Consider the following 19,918-nt stretch of genomic DNA (forward strand, 5'->3'; position numbering starts at 1 on the left):
AAAAATTTCAGATTTCATAAACATACATTTAGACCTTTGAAATCCACTCCTTAATACATACAAACTTTTTTCATACATATAAATCATTTAAGCACATGCTGAAAAGTTCAAAACGCAAACATTCAAAAAAATTACCTCTTTTAAGTCTAATCAAACCAGATTAAATTGAATACTGAATCTGAATGCGTCATAATATTTGCACCTAATACGAGCCAGGGTCAAACCAAATTTAGTTTTCAAACTTCAATTCATGACGGCATTCGAACCCACATCATGATGTGGTTCGAACCTAGGTTTGAAGCACACTACACTACATCAAATCCACCATTCAAAAGCCCTATGAACATAAGCTTCTAACCACGTAATCGAATATAATGTTCAAAGCCATTTTTTCTTCGAGTGGTGACGCAATTGCAGACATGTGAAAGCGCCAGCAGTTGGAGTTAAGAAGATAAATGTAGATGCAGCTCTTAAGAAGAATCATTTGGCGGGTATTGGTGCTGTTGTCAGAGATGAAAAGGGGAGGTTGTTGATTGCTTTTGGCAACAATTCCTTGCATTGGGACATATCGCATTTGGAATTAATGGCCGTTCTGGAGTTAATGGCCGGCCGTTCTTCACCTGAAGAATGTGGTTAAAAGTTGGATGTTTGAGGCTTAAGGAGTGCTCATTGAAGGGGACAACTTGAATATCATCAAATTGCTGCAGAAATCGGTCAAAGATTGGAAGATTAGTAGAGTAATTGATGATAAGTTGGCTTTCTTACTTGAGCTTAAGCAAATTGTTTTTTCTCATTCGTTAAGGAATGGGAACAAATTAGTGAATATTTGTGCTAATTTGGCTCTTGGGGATCTTTTGTATGGGAAGATCTCCGTGATGTTTTGATTCCTCCTTTCTTGTATTGTTTGAAGGAGGAATGTGATGCTTTAGGTTTGATTTGAGTAGTTGTACTTTGGTTTTTGTTTAATGCAATTTCAGCATTTCTTTCAAAAAAAAAAAAAAGCGCTAGCATTGTAATGCAATGGAATATAAATAAAAAAATGATAAAACTTCCTAAATGAAGGCGAGAGAGGCAGCTATCCAATAAGTCAAGCAAGCAGAGCTTCAAACAGGATTGATTCGAGGAGAAAATTTCAAATATGTGATGTACAATCAAATCCAACATGAATATAAGGGATTATCCCTAACATTTCAATTATGAGAAACATTTATATCTCAGCATGTTTTACTAATGCGTAAATTGAAGCAAAACACAAATAAGATGATCAATACAAGCAAACCAACCTCTGTTTGGCATAATAAAAGATAAGCCCTCTTCATGATTGTTCTGTCACTGTTGAATGAGATTTTTTTTTTCTTCAAACTGATAGCATTCATCTTATCACAGTTAACAGTAATATTTATATAACGCAGCTGACAACAACATACTTAGCAGTCAAAAATCCTCAAATTTGATCTTACAACAAGTAGAAGATATCTATCTATTTACAATAGAGAAGCTTACTTCCATTCTAAAAGACTCCTCCATGTTGAAAATAACAGAGAATGCTCATCCCTTAAGAGAACGCATCCTCTCTTTCTACCTCTGCAATTTCTCCTTCTAAATTACTGAACTCGAGGAAATGAGTAGGCCTGTGATCCTCATGGTAATAATCCCGAGGCGCGCCGAGCTTAGTGCCGTACTTCATGCTTGCTGTATGCTTTACGCCCATGAAGTTATAGTTCCATGGACCGTTGTCAGGAACCATGTAGAAGCCTAAGAAACGATCACTGAGGAGCATCTGAACCTTCTCATAGTGGGTAGGTAAGTAACCATGTGGGTTGCTTCCAGTATCCTTATTTGAACGCCCCCATTCATAACCAGTTGGAGTTAGCTTGTATGCGGTCAAAGAGCAGGAACCTGGAGTGAAGCTGCAGGTCAGAATGATGCATTTCTCACCATCCCATTGTTTGTTGTTCTCCAGAATCCGCGCATGAGATGTAACATCCTGTAAAGAGTTCGGAAAATACACAAGTGACTCTAATGTTTTTGGCAAGTAACATAGAGGCTTAGAAGTAAAGTAAGGCATCGTTTGGGACGGCTTTTTTTACTACTTCTTAAAGCAGATTTTTAATATAAAAAATTTAATTTATAAACTAGAAATATGTTTTAAGAAGCAATAAAAAAGTCGTCCCAAATGAAGCCTAAATTAAGAAAATTTGATAAATCACCTGAGGAGATAGCTGGGGAAGCTCATTAGGCTGTGTATGCATCCACCCCAATGGCTCAAGATCGTTTAAGAATTCATGTTCAGGAAGAGCAGATGGGAGATTTACATGTTGGTGACTTCCCCATTGCGGTGGCATTACAATACATCGGATTTCCTTCACTTGTGGATTATCTTGGGGACTTAAACCATACAGATATCCAGCAATTTGGGTTCTAAGATCAGCTATGCAAATAAATTTCTTCAAAATGTTCTTGGGCATGATATATGTGTAACCCGTTTCCTGATTATTGAAGCCAAATCAAAATAAGTAAAGCCTCAACAAGTGAGATATTTCAAGAAGGTGAGAGAAAAGTCCATTCATACCTTGATGTCATCTGAGTTAACATATATATGATTGACACGCAGATAAAGATTTGTAGCTGAAATAGCCCTCACTCTCCAATCAGTTTTGGATCCAAATGCAGCTTGTTCGTAAGGACTAGTTGTGGTTACAATCAGTTCGTCGCCATGAACATTTGTCGTCTTGGTTGTTACTGCAGTCAATTGGCTTGCTTCCTTGGCCTGCAAATAGAAATATGGGTTAGGATGTACTGGGAGAAGACAACTAGATGGAAGGATAGATAGATGATGTGCGGACAGCCTAGCCTGATCACCTGTTTTTCAATTTCAGCAATCTGCTGTCTCTGTTGTGATGGCGGAGTAATCTCAGCACCCAGTATAATATCACGTATTTCAGACTGTGTCAGTGCTGAGGTGTTCACATTGTTCTTCTTAGCATAGTCAGAGAGAATCAGATCCCTTAGAGCCACTTCCACCTGCATTAAGAAATAAATTTCCGTAAACTCAAAACTTGTTGGAGCGAAAAATTTGCAGGACTAATGAAACATACTTTCATCCATTGGTCATCAGTGAGTGCTGGCCAAATATGGTGTGGTTCAGTAATGATAGTCTTGTCAGGCTTCAGTAACATCTTTGCCTTTTCATTGTTGACATGAAGCGCACGAAGTATGAGAATCAAGCGAGAGAAGGCAGTATATGAAGAAATGCTCTTCAACCAATCATCATAGATATTGAAGAGAACCATTTGAGGTTCAGTAGCCTTCAGAATCAGGTCACCAAACTTCTCGATTTTCAAGCAAGCCTGGAAGGGTAACTGCAGCTCACTTCCCTTGATCACAATATTTGGGAAATCAAGCAAGTGGACCTCCAACGGATCCAACATCCCCTTCCTTGTGACAATTATTTGCTTTGGCTGCTCTTCAACAGGTAAGGATCGCACAAGAGCAGCCACTTCCTCTGCCGTTTTCCACTTTGCCAGTTGACCAAGACGCTTTTGGCCAGCCCACACACTGGTGTGAATAACCTGGATGAACCAAGATTAGTCATGCCACACATCATACTTCATAGAACTTTGTCGTGAAGTTTATCAAACACTTGAGTAGCAGAATAATAGAACGCTACCATACCTTGAGAAACAGCTGGCCTGTTCTTGGGTTGAATATAAAAATTGCACCATTGATGGGCTTCGTGGTGAGATTTCCTTCAAAAGTCTTGTGGATAGTAACCCTATACACATTTGTATCATCAACAAACCATATAATCTGGTTGCTGAATATTTCACCATAGTTCTGTGATGAAAGGTATGGCTCCGTAGGTTCAGATGAGTAAAGCTGCAGACCTTTCCTTATCCGTTCTCTCAAAACGTACAAGGCCGGATTTGACTAAACACAAAATCAAGCAATACGCATCATTAGCTGAAATACTTGAATTTTAAGGTCTAATGACTGTGCAAACAGCAACTAAGCTCATGAAATACATACCTTCATAATCTTATTCATCGCTTGAGCCAATAATGGCTTTGACCCAGGGAACCAATTGCCAAAAGCTGAGTGCAAGTTGTACGCCAAATCAAGTCCTATCATCACTCCTAAAGAAAGCAAGAAAAGGGGGAACAATGATGAATAGTAATTTAACATAGCTCACAAATTCAAAAATCGAGGGGATAAAACCAGTGATGTCAAAGCAAAAGCCATACCAGTAGGTGATGGATATATTGACATGTTATCAGTGGTATAATCCATAAATTTAGCCCTTGTATACCGCTCTATATCATGTGAATCATAATCTCCCCACCGAAGCTGCACATCTATCCAATATTTTTGACTTGCCTTTTGATCGAAGACATCCTTGGACTCAGCAACTAAGCTAGGCTTAGACATTGGCCATTTATGTGCAGCAAACAGTAGGATGTCAGCACATGAGCTGTTCATCTTGTAACTCTTCCTCGGATGTATTGTTTCTTTCTGCACTGTATCAATTTCTAAAGCATCCAACTCCTGATCCAAAACTTGGCAAAGATCCATAACAACACTCTCGTGAATTTTTTGCCAAAGATGAGCACGAAATATCTGAATCAAAGATATCTTCAAGGTTGGGATCTTTCCATGCATGAATATCCCAGTTAAGTCAAGCTGCACCTGGAAACCTACATAAACATTTGCTCGATTTATGGTAGGAGACCACCACAATGTAAACCTCCGGTTTGGAATTTGATTTAAGCCAGACCGTTGCGCATTCGTTAACTTCTTGTACTTCATAGACTCTTCAAATCCTGATGCCTTCTCCCAAAAGAGACCTTCCCATGTTGGGAAACTGAAATTACCAAAACATAATCAGGTTAAACACCAAATACAACAAAATATGCAAAATGAAAAATATAAAAAATTCAAAGATATACCATTAAAAAATGCCATAGAAGCCAAGAAGAAACTAAAAGATAATATGCAAATTAAACTTACTATGTGCCTTTAAATAATGTATGTTCCAATATTCCCTCAACTCCTCCCAATGCTTGGATAACATCAGTTCTGTAGTTATTAAGATTCCACAGTTTGCCATCATGCCTTTGATGAGTCCACCAAAATGGATTCTGCTTCAAGACTTGATACTGCTTAAAATCAGTTCGAACCCGCCAGCCTTTGTCATATGCCAAGGTATGACGATCTTTCTGGAAGAGTGTGTTAATCCTAGGTATTCCCCTATCCCAAGAGTCCTGTAAAAAGTAACTAATGTCAATGTCCAAAAAAAACTACAATACACTTGGTACACAATAGTTTTGTGTGGCATAAAAGGTTAAATTAAAATGGGAGAGATTAACAATAAATAAACTAAATATTCTCCAAATAAAAATACCTCAAGATCCTCAAGTGTCAGGCGCCTATTTTGTGACTGAGCTTCCTGCCTCTTTAATGCATACTCCGCCCATACGCGTTGTGAATCAATGAACTCACTTTCCCAAGGCTTAAAAATTAAGAATGCAAATAATGTCACAAGACAAAACATTATAATGGATTTACAATAGCATCATGGACATACAAATGATTATATTGACTTAACTCCAAATTAAAAATTTTGGTTCTGCTTAACTCGGAATCTACCCAAATTTGACATTGATTTGAGTTGAAGCAACTTGACTTGATTTTATTGAACTAACCCACTCAAAACTAATTTTAAGTTTATTTAAAATAAAAATTTTACGTTATTACAGTATATTGTATTGTATATGATATAATTTTCTATCATTATCACATATTACTGACACGTTTCGAATGAACTATATTTGAGAGAGTAGATTTGATCAAACTTGAAATTAAATAATCATTTTTTAGTCAAGTTTTGTGATCTTAAAAAAAACGAAATTTTAAGTAGATTGAAGTTAAATTTTGATGTTTTAATAGTACTTGCATTTGAATCAACTGGAACCGGTAATTCAAAATTGATTGGAAATTGAATATGATGAGCTGGAATCAGTTCAAAATAAAGGTGATTCAACCCGAGTTTCAACTTCTTTTAATAATACATATGTGCGCACTATGCAAGTCCAAGTAACAGACCTGTATGTAGCGATACAGGTTAGGAATAAGCTGATCTTCTTCATGGCTCATGCCACTCCGGAAATGAGTCACCCCCACATCTGTTTGCTGGCTATACCTCAGGTCACTCTGCGGGATCAATATATGTCCCATTGATAACATGCCAAGGCCCCCAATCTCCTTTGGTGTATAAAAAATTACTGGCGGAAACCTGAAAAAGAAAATTATTCAGATTTATAACATGCCATACATGACAAGCAAAAATAAAATTTTAAATCAGGCAACTACCTGCTGGGCATTTTTGAGTTCAATCCAATCTTTATACGTGTCTGGATTTTATTTTCACACTTGACCAGCAAATCTAAGAGTTCCTGAGTATGCACAGTTGCTTCACGGAAATATGTCATAAGCCCTGCAAAAGATTTGTAGAATTCAGCCATTGCACACTACTAGGAAAAAGTAAATAATGCATTCAACATAGTTCAGTAAATTTTACATACCAATAAGGGCAGTGTTCCATTTGTTCACAATCTTTGTAAAAGTTGTTGATCCGGATGACATAAGGATCTGTCTCACACGATTCTCAAACACCTTCATGTGCTCGTCATCAACTCTTAGAAACGCAATTGCTGTCCTCTCCTTGGTCTGCTCGTTCTGCAGGTTCCAAACTCCATCTTTGGTGTTACTGAATGCCTCTTGAGTCATTCTTATCTTCGGCAAGATGCGAACCTCAAAGCCGCACCTAAAACGAATGGTTTTAGATAACGACAATAATCCCATTCTTTCATAAAGACCACGAGCGAATTTAGTAAAATATGTTGATTATACTCGACGAGCCTAGAATGATAGTCATGAGGAAGAAAAAAGATAAAAACTGGAAAGCTGCTTTCCAGTTAAAACATCAAAAACTTCAGAACAATACTATGACTTGTACATAAGCACACATGCTGAAGAAATTAATATCACAAAAGGAAAACTTACTTCCACATCATAAACTAAGGCTTTGTTTGAGACGGCTTTTTTATTGCTTTTTAAAGCAATTTTTTAATACAATAAATAAATTTTTATACTAAAAAACTGCTTTAAGAAGCAGTAAGAAAGTCGTCCCAAACAAAACCTAAGAAACTAAAATACACTCACATGCTGAAGAGCAAGTTTGGATTGTCCTTGCTGTAAACAGACACAAAGCTATTTTCCCACTCCAATGTTGTGATGCTTCGAGGCAAACGATTCTTCATATCCCAGAAAACACTTCTCCCAAGGTTGACTGTTTTAAAGTATAGCATGAAATCAAAGTCCTTTAAAGAAAGTTCATCATATGTATGCATTAAAAAAAAATCAAGTTATAATAAATAGAGATAAGAAATATCCAAGCAGATTACCATCATGTTTCATGAGCCTCATTCTTGCATCTCTTGGCCAACATTTCTTATTATTATATCCTACCATATTTTCATTGTTTGGATCTGGATGTTCTGTTAGATAGCGCTGAATAAGATCACGTGCTTCTTCATGAGTGAAGCGGAACAATATGTGAACTTTATCTATATACCGTGAATATAGACGAATGGGATGCCGTGTCTCAATTTTAGTATCTGAGTAGGTAATGAACTCATTGGGCATCTGAGGAGGACCAGCAATTTCACTTGCTCTAGTTAGACCAAGAAGCAAGAGGTCAAGTACAAGGCCATAATATTGTACAACAAAGGAGGCAAACTGCAAACCACGGATGAGGCCATAGGAGTTTGTATGGCTCATATCCTTGTAAGACAAAACTACATTGTTCTTCGCAGTGACATAATCTGCAATATTGTGGTCGAGGACCAGGCGAAGAAGCCTGCAAAATAAAGTATGTTGAGGCAAAAACATATATAGATAGATAAATTCACACAAACATAAGTATTAATTAGATTTACCTATTTAACATGGTCAAATCAATCTTCTCAAAGAATTTCTCAAATTTGGTCTGAAGCATGACCACACATTGCCCATCACTTGTGTCCCATATGCCCTGCAGATTGTTTATACCTTGACACCATTTGTAAACAAGAAGTGGGGGTGGTTCTGAGTCGGCAGGCTTAATCCAGTTTGGAAACAGATGTCGCTTGTCACCTTCATACCATAAGTATTGATCAAGGTAAGCATCCGTGATTTTTTCAAGAGGTTCAATTTCATAGACAGGGATAAGATAACTATACAGATCCATGAACTCAATGCCAACCTGAGATAAGATCCTGTCAAGATTTTGAATATCAAAGTAAACTGCAGTCAAAACAATATCAGGTATCAGATGCCATTACCTCTTTAAAAGCACGCTGAGTAAGCAAGTGACGTTTTATCCTTGATAATGCTTCATGTGGATTATCATAGGCTTGTTCAATAAGACCCAATTCTTCCCTCTGAAGTTGATTCAATCTCACTGCCACACTGTAAGATTCTTTTAGCTTTTCCAAAGCCAGAATAAGTAGCTTAGTATCATGTTTATATGATAGTGGCGGAAATGGTATAGGCGAAAACTTCCTAGATTCCAGCCAATGCACTGTCGTTGTGTATATAGCAACTGCTTCTTCAGGAGTTACATAAGGGCCATCTTTCAGATAATTGTGTTGTCTTTCCTGTGAAAGAGCACAAAATGTAAGAAAATGCCGACAATAACACCCAGCATCATTGGCCTCATCTAGGTGTGAAAGTGAGTTAAGCTGACTGGTTAGCCGGCTCAAGCTTAGCCTGATAAATGGCTCAATAACCGAGCTAGTTTAGCTAACGAGCCAAACTTGAGCTAACTCCAACTTGACTCTTGAGCTCGCAAGTAAACTCATTTAAAAAATATTAATGTAAAAAACACTTAAGCTATAAGAATTTAAGTACAAAATTGTTAAAAATATTTAAAAATTGTATATAACTTCTTATATATCAAGTGATTCTTCATTATTTCTATTTTGTTTCTCATTTTTTTTATCATTTTATTATAATAATTGTTTGAATCACTATCATTTTCTTTCTTTTGAAATAAAGAGCCGGCTCTTGAGCAAACTCAAACTCAAGACTTAAGCTCGATCTCAAGCTTGAACTAGATTAATTACTCAAGCTCAAGCAATGACAGACTTGACCTCAGCTCGATTCATTTATGCCCCAATCTCATCCCAACAAATTGGATAGGCAGTTCATAGTTTTTAAGCATATTTTATTATTGGATGCAGACCTAAATCAACCCCCACAACCAGCTAAACAGGTGGATGTGATTGCGGATTAAGGGAAGTATTGGTTGCAAGGGCCATAAGACAACATGAGCATAGCAAATATAGAATAAAATACCAACCCAAAGTTATAATTAAGAAAATAAAATTTCTTACCTGTTCAGCCTTTAACCATAAACGGGTCAATCTTCCCAGATTCTTGCGACAAACAGTCTTGTCAACTGTCGCACCTCTTCGAATACGTTCACGATTGTAGTGAGCAACATTTGTCCACCAATCAGCTTTGGACTTCACATAACGAAGGATCATGTTCTCAATGGGAACTGGAAGTCCAGGGACCTGTAATAACAGTCATGTGTAAGAAGTTAAACAATGTCATCACCAAATTCAAACAAAGGTTAATTTAAAAGTTACAAAACATTAACCTTCCAGGGGATGTTGGCTTTCCAACAACGCCATGCTTCACTAAGGTGTTGTAGGATTGTCCTAGCCTTGTTCTGCTTAATGCCCTCTGCAACACAACAAACACAAGGAAAAAATATAATACAGTTCAAAAATTTTTAACAACAGAATTAATATTTAGTTATCAACAAAATTCACTAGGAATCATACTGGCATTTAGGTGCTTGTATAACAAATTCCAGGACATAGCAATCTATAATATTACTGCATTATGATGGAAAGGCAGAAATCAGATGAAGATGCCATAAAGCACACTTGGCGCATGAACTCACCAGGCATTGCATCCAGGACATCATGCATGACAGCAGCTCTTAGCTCCAAGTCAAAGTGGCTCTCTACACGCTGTTTAGTGACTGTCTTGGCAACTCCTTTGGAATGGCGACCTTCAAACTGACGTGCAAGCAAGTTACCTAGCCACCTCTCTAATAATGGCACTATACCACGTAAGAAAAATAACCACACTCTCCACATTGGCGCCCAAAATCCACAGCCAGGCCCTTTTCCAACAGGACCAGTATTGAAACGATAGTAAATCAAATGCTTCAAATCCTTGCACATTCTAATCTGCCGCATCAATCGGTACTTGTAGCGGTACATACCAGTCAATTGGCCAACATGTGAAAATGTGTACTGCAAACCATCAGCCAACTGAAATGCATCCACATTTCCCAACCGAAATTGAACATTGGCATCCACTACAAGTTTGGTCAATCGCAAAATTTCTCGACAAAGATGGAAAGCATTTCCAAATCGTGATTTTTTACGCTCCTTCGTAGTAAGAGTTTTTACGGGCTTCAAATTGAAATTGTAATCAAGGTGAAGATAGTTGAGATTTTTTCTATGAATCAGCAGATTCAACATGTTATAACCCTGCTTGCAAACCTGCAGCCCTGCCTCTACCCAATCAAGCTCTGTGCTTTGGAAGAACTTGGTAGCTTGAAGAGACCGAAACAAGTGTTTCTTCTTCTGTGCCTTTGGAGGTCTGTGATGTAGCTCATTCAGTACGTAGCATTTTAGCAACTTTTGGTAACTCACACGAACCTTTACTGGATAGGATGGCGGACTGAAATTAGACAAACAACATTGTATAAGAAATGATAGGCACTAATGAAGTAAAGGAATGGTCAATATTAGAAATAACAGAACTGAAACATACCAGTGTTCCTTGTACCACTCTGATACAAGAGGTATATCCTCAGCACGTCTCATGCGACCAGATCTTGTGTTAAATGGACGAGGTGCAAACAACAGTGATATGCCCGCAGCTGTAGTATCTGTATAAAGTTGAGTGTCTTGCAACAGAGGTTCCACACCTTCTGGAAGGAAGAAATCTTCCTCATCTTCCCCATCAAGCACCTTTTTCTCTCGTCGATCAACTTTGTTGACAGAAGTTATAGGGTTTATTAAAGGGTCATAGTAGAATGCGGGTAGATCAGGATCCTCTGTTTTTATGTACATTATCATTGGTGTATGGTAAATACAAAGCTTCACTTTTCTGGGCCTATTGTTATACAGGTGAGGGAAAGCTATTCTATATTCTGTCCTCAATGGTTGACGAATAATTAATTTATTTATGTCATTGAATTCATTCCAATCCTCATCGCCTTTTTCCATGTCACGATACAAAGGTTCAAATTTTGGACCACCTACAGAAGGTGAGAGAGGTAGCAATATTCAAGCGCACGGTCAGGAAATAAAAACATAGCATGCAAATCTTAAGGAAAAACAGCAAGCTAATGAAGAGAGCATGCTAGCTTGATTGAATTCAGCTATATCATAGACACAGCTCAAAAAAAAAAAGGTGATGTAAGCCCCTCTGAGTAAATCAGAACTGATTGTGCCAATAATCTTAATAAGGGGAGTTAGAGCAAACAGAGGCACAAAAACATGGCGAAGAGAAGATTATTTTCTTCCCATAGACTTTAACACTTATAGCAATGCAACAGTGCGGCAATAAAATAGTGCAAAGATTGTAAAACAGCAGTACAGCACCAATTAGACATGTTACCATAATGTTACTATTCACGTGTGAACATTAATGCAAGAACAAGGGTTTTCTTGATCTTTTTCTATTTGTGGTTAGCCTAGTGTCTAATTAAGATGAAAGGGGCCTCCAATGCATAATAATCCAGTTTTGTTTGTCGAGGATGAAATAAAGATTAAAGGTCTCCACATCCATGGAGACGTCGAGTAGATCATGATGTCAGCATGGATTCACACAATAGGACCAACAATTTGGTCTAGCTTCTAATTCTTTTTTTTTTCAATCTTTTTTTTCTTTTAAAATGAACGCTTGTTTTGCATTTTACTATGACCCTTTAATCTGAAACTGGAGCTCGTTATCTGGTACCTACATTGGATGTATAGCATCGTTGTATGGATGGAAATGATCTACAGCATGTCTATTACTTGAGCTTCTTGGTAGCAGTCTTTGTATTCTCGCTTATTTTGTAAAGTTCATATAAGTATAGTATCTGACAACTCTTTGAATATATTCAAGCAATTTTTCATGCTTTGTCTCATCTGGGGCATTGAAAATCTAATTTTAAAAGATAAGAACAGAGAAGTTTGGTACTTAGCTATATTTCATTTTTTACTTTGATTCCTGCATATTCTCATTTAAATTCTACTTATGGAACTAGCGTATTTGTTTCCTGATCACTGAATATTGTTGAGACTGTTTTGTGTACTTGATATTTAGGGAAGCCTGTAGCCTTTACCCCAAAATTACTCAACACTTAGCACATAGGTGACTTACATCAATCTATCTAACCTTTTTCACAAAAAATAAATTAAAAAAAAAACCTTTAACGAAGGAACATACCAGGTATGCACATATTCAATGCTTTTGCTGTGAAGAATGATTCCATGTCAAACAGGTAGAAGTAATTCCGATCAATCAAATCAGAAAGCAACTGCCCCGCTAACCGATGAAGAGTTGCCATTATTGGAAGAGACAGATGCCATCTCCTATAACTAGGACCATTAATAAGCTTTGTTTTTACAAGAGGTTTATGGTCATAGAACCAAGTATATACAGCAGAATCCTCTTCTTCATCCAATTCCAGTTGAATAGCCTCCAGTGGATCAACATCCAACAAGTTATCTGCATAATCTAATGGAGGCTCTTCATCATCAAATGGAGGAAATCTCATTCTTTTGAAATGCCTTCGGTCTCTTTTTTCTCGTCGCATCATGATCCACATTGAGCCCCACTGTTTAAGTATAAAACATAAAAATCAATTTAAGGAGTACAACCAATAAAAGTAGAAGAGCAAATCAATCAATTAATGAGTAGTAAGTGTTGTTCTTTTGTAATGAGGAACAGCAAAAAAGAGACATAGAAATGTGGAGCTAAGTTTAAAAAGCACTGTAAATGAAAAACAATAAAGAATTTTATGCAGTCAATACACTAAATATTCGAGTTTGTAACCAAATTCTTGATATTATCATCAACAAAGCAACAATGACTACCTTATCTTGACTATTTGGGGACAACTTTCAAGTTCGTGACAATTTAGACTAATTCCACCAAAAGATATGGGCTCATAACCATGCCCTTCAAATATGAAAGGAAATATCTAAAACTACATGAATGTAAGGCATATTAGAAAAATATAGAATGAGAGCATACCTGTGCTAAATAGATCGGCTCAACTACCCATGGTATCTCATTGACAAATGTGATGGCACCAGTGATATGATAGAGTATTTTCACATTACGAACCTAAATATGTAACAAAAGAATATTAAAAATAAATAAATAAAATGAAAAATACAAGTGCAACACCTTAGTAGGAAGATGAAGACCTGCTCCCAGGGCATAGGCATGTTCTCCAAAAGTTTATACACTGCATGGGGAACAAATTTTAGAGCACCAAGATAGACCCGCTTATCATGCCGGAATTTTTTTGATGTCATGTCACCATGGTCTCTGGTTGGCAAAGCAAAGGTAAATGACATTAGAAACATCCAATCATAAACTAAGAATGCAATCAAAACAATCTATAACAAACATTATAAAGGAGTAGCGGTATAGTGTCCTGCATACAAATTAAAAATCAGAAGTGAAAGAAATTTGTCAAAAACAAAGACAATTGAATGCTTAAAGAAATACTTCAAAACAATATTATTTCTGTCATCTTTGTTTACATAACTACATATCAGATTATGGTATAATTTTGTTTTTACTACTTCAGATCAGTTAAACTTAGTTCAGACACAAGCAGCAACTCACATTTCTCAACAAGTTTGAGACATTGGCATATCTTTTTCTCTTCCTCAATCTTTTGAAACACTTTTGGTTTACCAGGCAAACAGCATTATAGGACTTATTACGTAAGCTAATCTTCTCTAGGTCTTCATCATCATAGGGGAACTAAATTAAAAAGCAACTTTTATATAATAGTTTAATAATTTTATTTCATATAACACAACAAAATTGCAACATCAACATTACAGCAACAAAAGAACATTGAATCTCAAAATGCAATCCAAGAAGCTATAACAATAGCTGATCAAATCCAAAGTCAAGTTCAAAATCAGACTCAAAGTCTCACACAAAATCAAGCTAAACGGCAAATTAGGTGAACAAAACATATCTTGCTATATAGAGACTACACAATTGGCAACAAAGGAAGGAAAGAGGGGAGATCAAGGAGTATCTAAAATTCACACTTTCTCTAAAACGAAGGGCTGACCAAGAAGGATTAGAAGAATTTTAAAGAAGCTTATCAAGATAACGAGGGCTACTCATTTGATAGCTTATCTCATCTTAGTTGTGTCAAATAAGTAAGGAATTTAGGCTTTTATCACTCCATCTTACCCTATAAGGTACTTTTCATTTCTATAAAACTATCTTTGCACTCATTGTTATTCTTATTTGTTAAATAATACAATTTTATTCCCCCTTTACAATATCACACACCCTCTCTTTCTCTCTTTGCGGTTATCTCCACATTTCTCTCCTCACTCTTCGCTCAATTTCTCTCCCCTGCCTGACAAGTTGTGGAGCCTATTTTTTTTTCCTAAAAAAACCACAGTACGCAAACTTAATCACCGGTTTTTTATATACACAAAAAGGGTATGGTCTTATGTTGTACATGAGAAACTAGGGTTGAATTTCCTCTGAAATCAAAATATGTTGAAATTTGTAGTTAAGGCAAGAAGATGTAGCCATCAAATAGATGAACCTATATTAAATTCTTGTGTTTTCAAGAGTTGATCTTCTCTATTTTGTACTAGGTTCACTCTTTAAGTTTGCATAGGTTTCACTACCAATGGGATCCATCAAGGAAGAGATGTACTCCCATTAAGAAGTTTTCGAGTGTGAAGAATTCATGAAAGCAATAAGCTTGAAGAGGAAGCCAAGTGCAAGAGGAGGAATACATCATCAAACAAGGATTATCCCCTTTGAATATTCGTAACACTAATCCTCTATAATAAACTCTTTAATTTTAATCTACTTATGCATGCTAACTCTTAGTTTTCACCATAGGCCACCTCTCTCTCTTTAATACCCTGGTCAAAATCTTTAAGGCTCATATCCATCCAGATTTGAATTCTTGCAGGGTTCCATCCAAAAATCCTAATATCCTACTTCACCTGTATCATGTAATAACAATTCCTTACTATGATCCAAATAAAGTAGTCTCAGGTTATTCTTATGTCAAAGGTATCTTCACTCTTAAATCACAAATAACTTTATCCTCTAACTCGGCTTAAAGCAAAAACCCAAGAACCACCAATTAACATAAATACACCATGTGTGGTGGACAATATTCTCTTGGTGGATTTGGACAAAATTTAAATAGTTAGCTCGCAACATCTCTATCAAAGAGTTTTGAAAACTCCATAGCGTCGTTCTAGCTGCAAGGTTTCTGCAAGTTGAGAAGTGCATACCCACCAAGTTAATTTTAGTGCGCCCTCTTGTCACCACCAACAAAATAATATGACAAGCTAATGGGATCAAGGACTAAAATTCATTTTCCAATTACTTGGATTTATGATGAAATACTCACCCTGAAGAAAGGCCTTAGAACATTCATACTATTTAAAGGACAAGGACTTCAAACAAAACAAAACGACACATAAGCTCTTTAAAGAAGAAAGTAGGATAGTATAATTAAGGGAAACAGCTGAATAATCTTAACAAGAATGAAGGAACGGAGACAGTACCATGAACCACCAAACCACAAATCCATATAGACCAAGACCAGAACCATCACCTCATTAAAACCAGTCTAACAGGAAAAAACTGTGTTCCAGCAGAGACTCATCTTCCCATGTGACACCTCAATCAAATCCAACTCACAAGTACCGATTAAAAAATGTAAAGACTTCTATACATGAAAGAGGACGACCATGTGATCTATAAGCTAGAAGTATCAAGAAAAACAGATATAAAAAAAAAAAAGAATTAAATGATTTTACTGGAAAAGCATCCTACTGCAAACACCCTACTTTTTGTGTAAAATAAAACTCTATTTCAGTACCGAATTCAAAACAAGCATAGCCAAAAAGGGAGTTAAAATGGCCACCTGATGATCTTGCGAACGTGCTCTGGGGGCATATCCTCCTTCTGGGTCTCGACAAATCCGAACTTCCTCTTATCCCCATACCTCTTGGAGTTAAGTTGATCCCACTTCCTCGCCTTCTCCACCAGAAGGGCTTCCATCTCTGCCGGAGAAGGAGGTATGCTGTAGGAGGGCTGAACCGCTGGTGGTGGAGGTGGTGGCATGATCCCTCCTACAGTAGTCCCCGGCGGCGGAGGAGCCGGCATCGGAACCGAAGGGGACGATGACGCCCCGATATTCCACATCTTACTGCTAAATCTTTCGTCCCAAGGAGATCCGTACTCTTTGAATCAGGAATTCGCCCCGCTAGGGTTTTGGGAGCGGACTGTACTGTAAAGGAAGATTTCTAAATGCTAATTCTTGGTATTAATATTAATAGAGAAATTAAAATGTTTAACTGAGTAAAAAATTACAAATAGATTGCAGTGTCAATATTGGATCCGACCTGAAAATTTCAAGTTTTGGTTGACCCGAACCCGAAGGGGGTTGGTTCGGGTCCTGAAAACTGATCTGTTTAAAAAATCTTATCGGGTTCGAGTTGACTCGGGAACCCAGGAATGACCCGGAATGACCCAAAAACTCGTCTTCCCACTCTGAGTGGCCCTGCCCGCCTGCCCTGCCGCCAGCCTGCCCCAGCTGCCCCCGTTCCCCGGCTACCCCGCCTGTCCCGCACCCGCCTGCCCACCTGCACCTGCTGCTCGGCCGTGTTGCGAGTTGCATACTGAGGACAGCGTCGCGTGGTGTCGAGTGACTCACGTCCCGCTCGCGTGTTGCGTCGCGCGCGTCTCGAGTCAGTCGCCGCTACTTTCGCCAGCTTCCGCTGCCGCCGTACTCTATATGCCACGTAATGATTCAAATTTAAGAAATATATCCATTAATTTATTTTATAGTGAATTATAGCTAGAAGTATCATTCCAATCAAAATATCTCACTTATAAACACAAAATATTTTCACAACAAAAGTTGATTTGAACAACTTTCAAATAATATTCCAACATTATTCAAATAAAATATTGAAAAAAAAATTATTAAATAGTTTTTTATTTTTTTATTTATTTTAAATAGTTAAATTGGAAGTTTAAGATTTCATTTGGGACAGCTTTCTAACTGCTTCTTAAAGCAGCTTTTAATTGCAAAAATTAAAAATTTTATACTAAAAAACTACTTTAAGAAGTAATAAGAAAATCATCTCAAAAGAGTCCTAAATAAGATTTGTTCATTGTTCAAGTTACTTTTGAAATTTTTTTAAAATAGAGTACAATATGATAAAATACAATAAAAACATCTATAACAAAATATATTATAAGGTAAACATATAAAAGGCGGGATTTAAAGATAACATTTTATTAAGAAGTCTTATATTAATTGAAGTGTTTATAATGTTCTAAAATAACATTTTAAGTAAAATTATGATAACTATATTGTAGTAGATAAAAATTTTGATACAACTAACTTAAAGAACAACATCCATCTCATCATAAAATGTGATCTTGAAGATAATCAAGATTAATTTGTTTTCATCAAGCAATGGTTGGTGTAATTTTTATTTGTAATTATGAATTCAAATTATCGAGCTTTGCATTAATCTTTAGCAGAACATTCAGTGAAATAAGTATCATACCGAGTGAAAGCAACACTTTAACTAAAAGTATCACTAAAAGTATTGTAATATATCGTTATATCTATGTAGTCAATTATTATATGTTTGCCTCTTATATTTAACACAATGATATTATTAGCTTCAAATGGATCAAAATGCATGATAAATGTCTCCATCACACCCTAGCTTTGTATGTAACAACAACATACATTTGCATGCATAAAAAGATAACATAATGAGTTAAACGCAAAAGACAATTAGAGTGCAAAACAGTAAGGAATAATTTCGCTCCAAGTTTCATCATATATATGATCAAAATTGGTAGAATTTGTTTGAACAATGTTTCAGCATTGATCAAAACTTTTTAGGATTTGATAAACTATCATAGAATATTGATCAAATATTCTTCTATTATTATTTGATCTTGATTTAGAAATGCAAACGAGCTTCAAATAAGCTTTGAAGAATGTTCGATCACGCAGCTAATATATTTTGATGAAGGTCAAAGCAAATTTTGAGCAAAGTTCAAACCTTCTAATCTCACATCTAATATCCTTGTTAATTTCCGAGTTCATAACGGAAACATACAACATCACTAACATGCAATGACAATCATTTGCTAACCGTAGACAAATATAAAGATGGAAATCTTGTGTTGGAACTTTACCTTAAAGCCGTCACTAGCAAATGAGAATAGCCGGAGAAGAAGGCATTGAGAGTATGAGGTTCAATTAAATTCTTACGTGAAAGGTAGCTTATATAAAATAGAGCATTCTTCAAATTTTGGTAGCATTTAGGTACAAAATAAAACTTTCGAATAAATTTTTCTGAAAAATAAAATATCATGTTTATTTCTTCAATTTTAGGCATGATTGAGCATATAAAGTCAAATTTTACTAATCTAATAGAAGAAAATAATAATAATAATAAAGCACAAAGCACATTACACATAACATGAGAGCTTCTTCTTCAAATTAATTAATTATCCTTATTAAACTCACAAAAAAATAGGAAGTTCCTATGAAATGAGTGCAAGGGTTGGGGCTAAATAAATTTTAGATCTCGATTATCTATAAAAAAATAAAATAAAATAAACTTATTTAGAACAAATTAATCTCACTTATAATTTAGGTTGAGTCTCCTAATAAAAACTTGAATATAAACAAAATATAAAAAATGAGAGGAAATAATCTCATCAAATGAAATGTGTGTATTCAAATGTTATGGAGCAAAGTGAAAATAAATTCAGACTCCTTAATATTATATCATGAAATTTAAGATTCCTTCAACAAATAACCGTTGTTAGTTTATACATCCATTTGTGATTAATCCATCATTAAATTGACACAACAATTGAAGAGTTGATCATTGGCCTAATTAACAACATGCTTAAAAGCTCAACTAAACAATTAGGAATGTTATTCTATTCAAAGGGATTTTACTCAATAATATCATATTTGTATTTCTATGCATTTTAGAAGAAATTTTCTTTGGCATTGACAATATTCATACATAGATAATGGATTAGGTTTATTATTTGATAATATAAATTCTACAAACTCATTTTCCATATGTTAATTCATGTAAATCTCTTTATCATGATGTAGAATATTGGTTGTGGAATGCATGCTTGTAAAGAAATGTTGAATGATCTTGAGTTTGATTGGGTTGTTCCATTCCATACATAGGATGGTAGGCCAATATGATTTCCCTTAAAATTTAGGAAGAATGAAATTTCTCAATCCATCTCTAACCAGTTATCAATTTATTCATCATGTTACAGGATGCTACGAACTAAAAAATACATAACTTTATGTATTTCTTATCGATTTTATTTATATTCATTTTATTTATAATTTTTAATTAGTTTACTTTTGTGTATATTATATACTTTGGATTATTTGATATGATATATATTATTACTTTGGTATATATTGCATTTCGTATCGTTTACACCTTATTCTATTATTAATACCATGTCATTTGTATAATTGGTAGAATTA

General features: G+C 35.8%; 1 protein-coding gene across 1 annotated transcript; it reads right to left on the reverse strand.

The window, feature by feature from the left end:
• Positions 1 to 1,261: 1,261 nt before the first annotated feature.
• On the reverse strand, positions 1,262 to 16,654 carry LOC110091980 (pre-mRNA-processing-splicing factor 8A). Its single transcript, XM_020816306.2, has 25 exons — positions 16,280 to 16,654; positions 13,551 to 13,674; positions 13,375 to 13,467; positions 12,565 to 12,955; positions 10,897 to 11,386; positions 10,013 to 10,803; positions 9,704 to 9,789; positions 9,435 to 9,617; positions 8,382 to 8,696; positions 7,998 to 8,302; positions 7,464 to 7,918; positions 7,222 to 7,348; positions 6,582 to 6,823; positions 6,370 to 6,493; positions 6,103 to 6,292; positions 5,402 to 5,509; positions 5,008 to 5,261; positions 4,245 to 4,861; positions 4,030 to 4,136; positions 3,676 to 3,930; positions 3,099 to 3,572; positions 2,863 to 3,024; positions 2,573 to 2,770; positions 2,211 to 2,489; positions 1,262 to 1,987 (listed from the first exon to the last, which is right to left on the reverse strand). Exons 1-25 carry the CDS (start codon positions 16,558 to 16,560, stop codon positions 1,556 to 1,558), a joined length of 7,083 nt encoding a protein of 2,360 aa, XP_020671965.1. The 5' UTR covers positions 16,561 to 16,654; the 3' UTR covers positions 1,262 to 1,555.
• Between the last annotated feature and the right edge of the window lie 3,264 nt (positions 16,655 to 19,918).

The sequence above is a fragment of the Dendrobium catenatum genome, unplaced genomic scaffold, assembly GCF_001605985.2.
Source record: "Dendrobium catenatum unplaced genomic scaffold, ASM160598v2 fragScaff_scaffold_294, whole genome shotgun sequence".
NCBI classification, from domain to species: domain Eukaryota; kingdom Viridiplantae; phylum Streptophyta; class Magnoliopsida; order Asparagales; family Orchidaceae; genus Dendrobium; species Dendrobium catenatum.

Bases quoted from the DNA above. Each gene is read 5' to 3' on its own strand.
- LOC110091980 (XM_020816306.2), bottom strand. From the start codon at position 16,560: ATGTGGAATATCGGGGCGTCATCGTCCCCTTCGGTTCCGATGCCGGCT. The intron at 6,824-7,221 runs GTGAGTGTATTT...CATTCGTTTTAG, and splicing joins CCAAACTTGCTCTTCAGCAT to GTGCGGCTTTGAGGTTCGCA. The intron at 6,293-6,369 runs GTAGTTGCCTGA...TTTCTTTTTCAG, and splicing joins AACTCAAAAATGCCCAGCAG to GTTTCCGCCAGTAATTTTTT.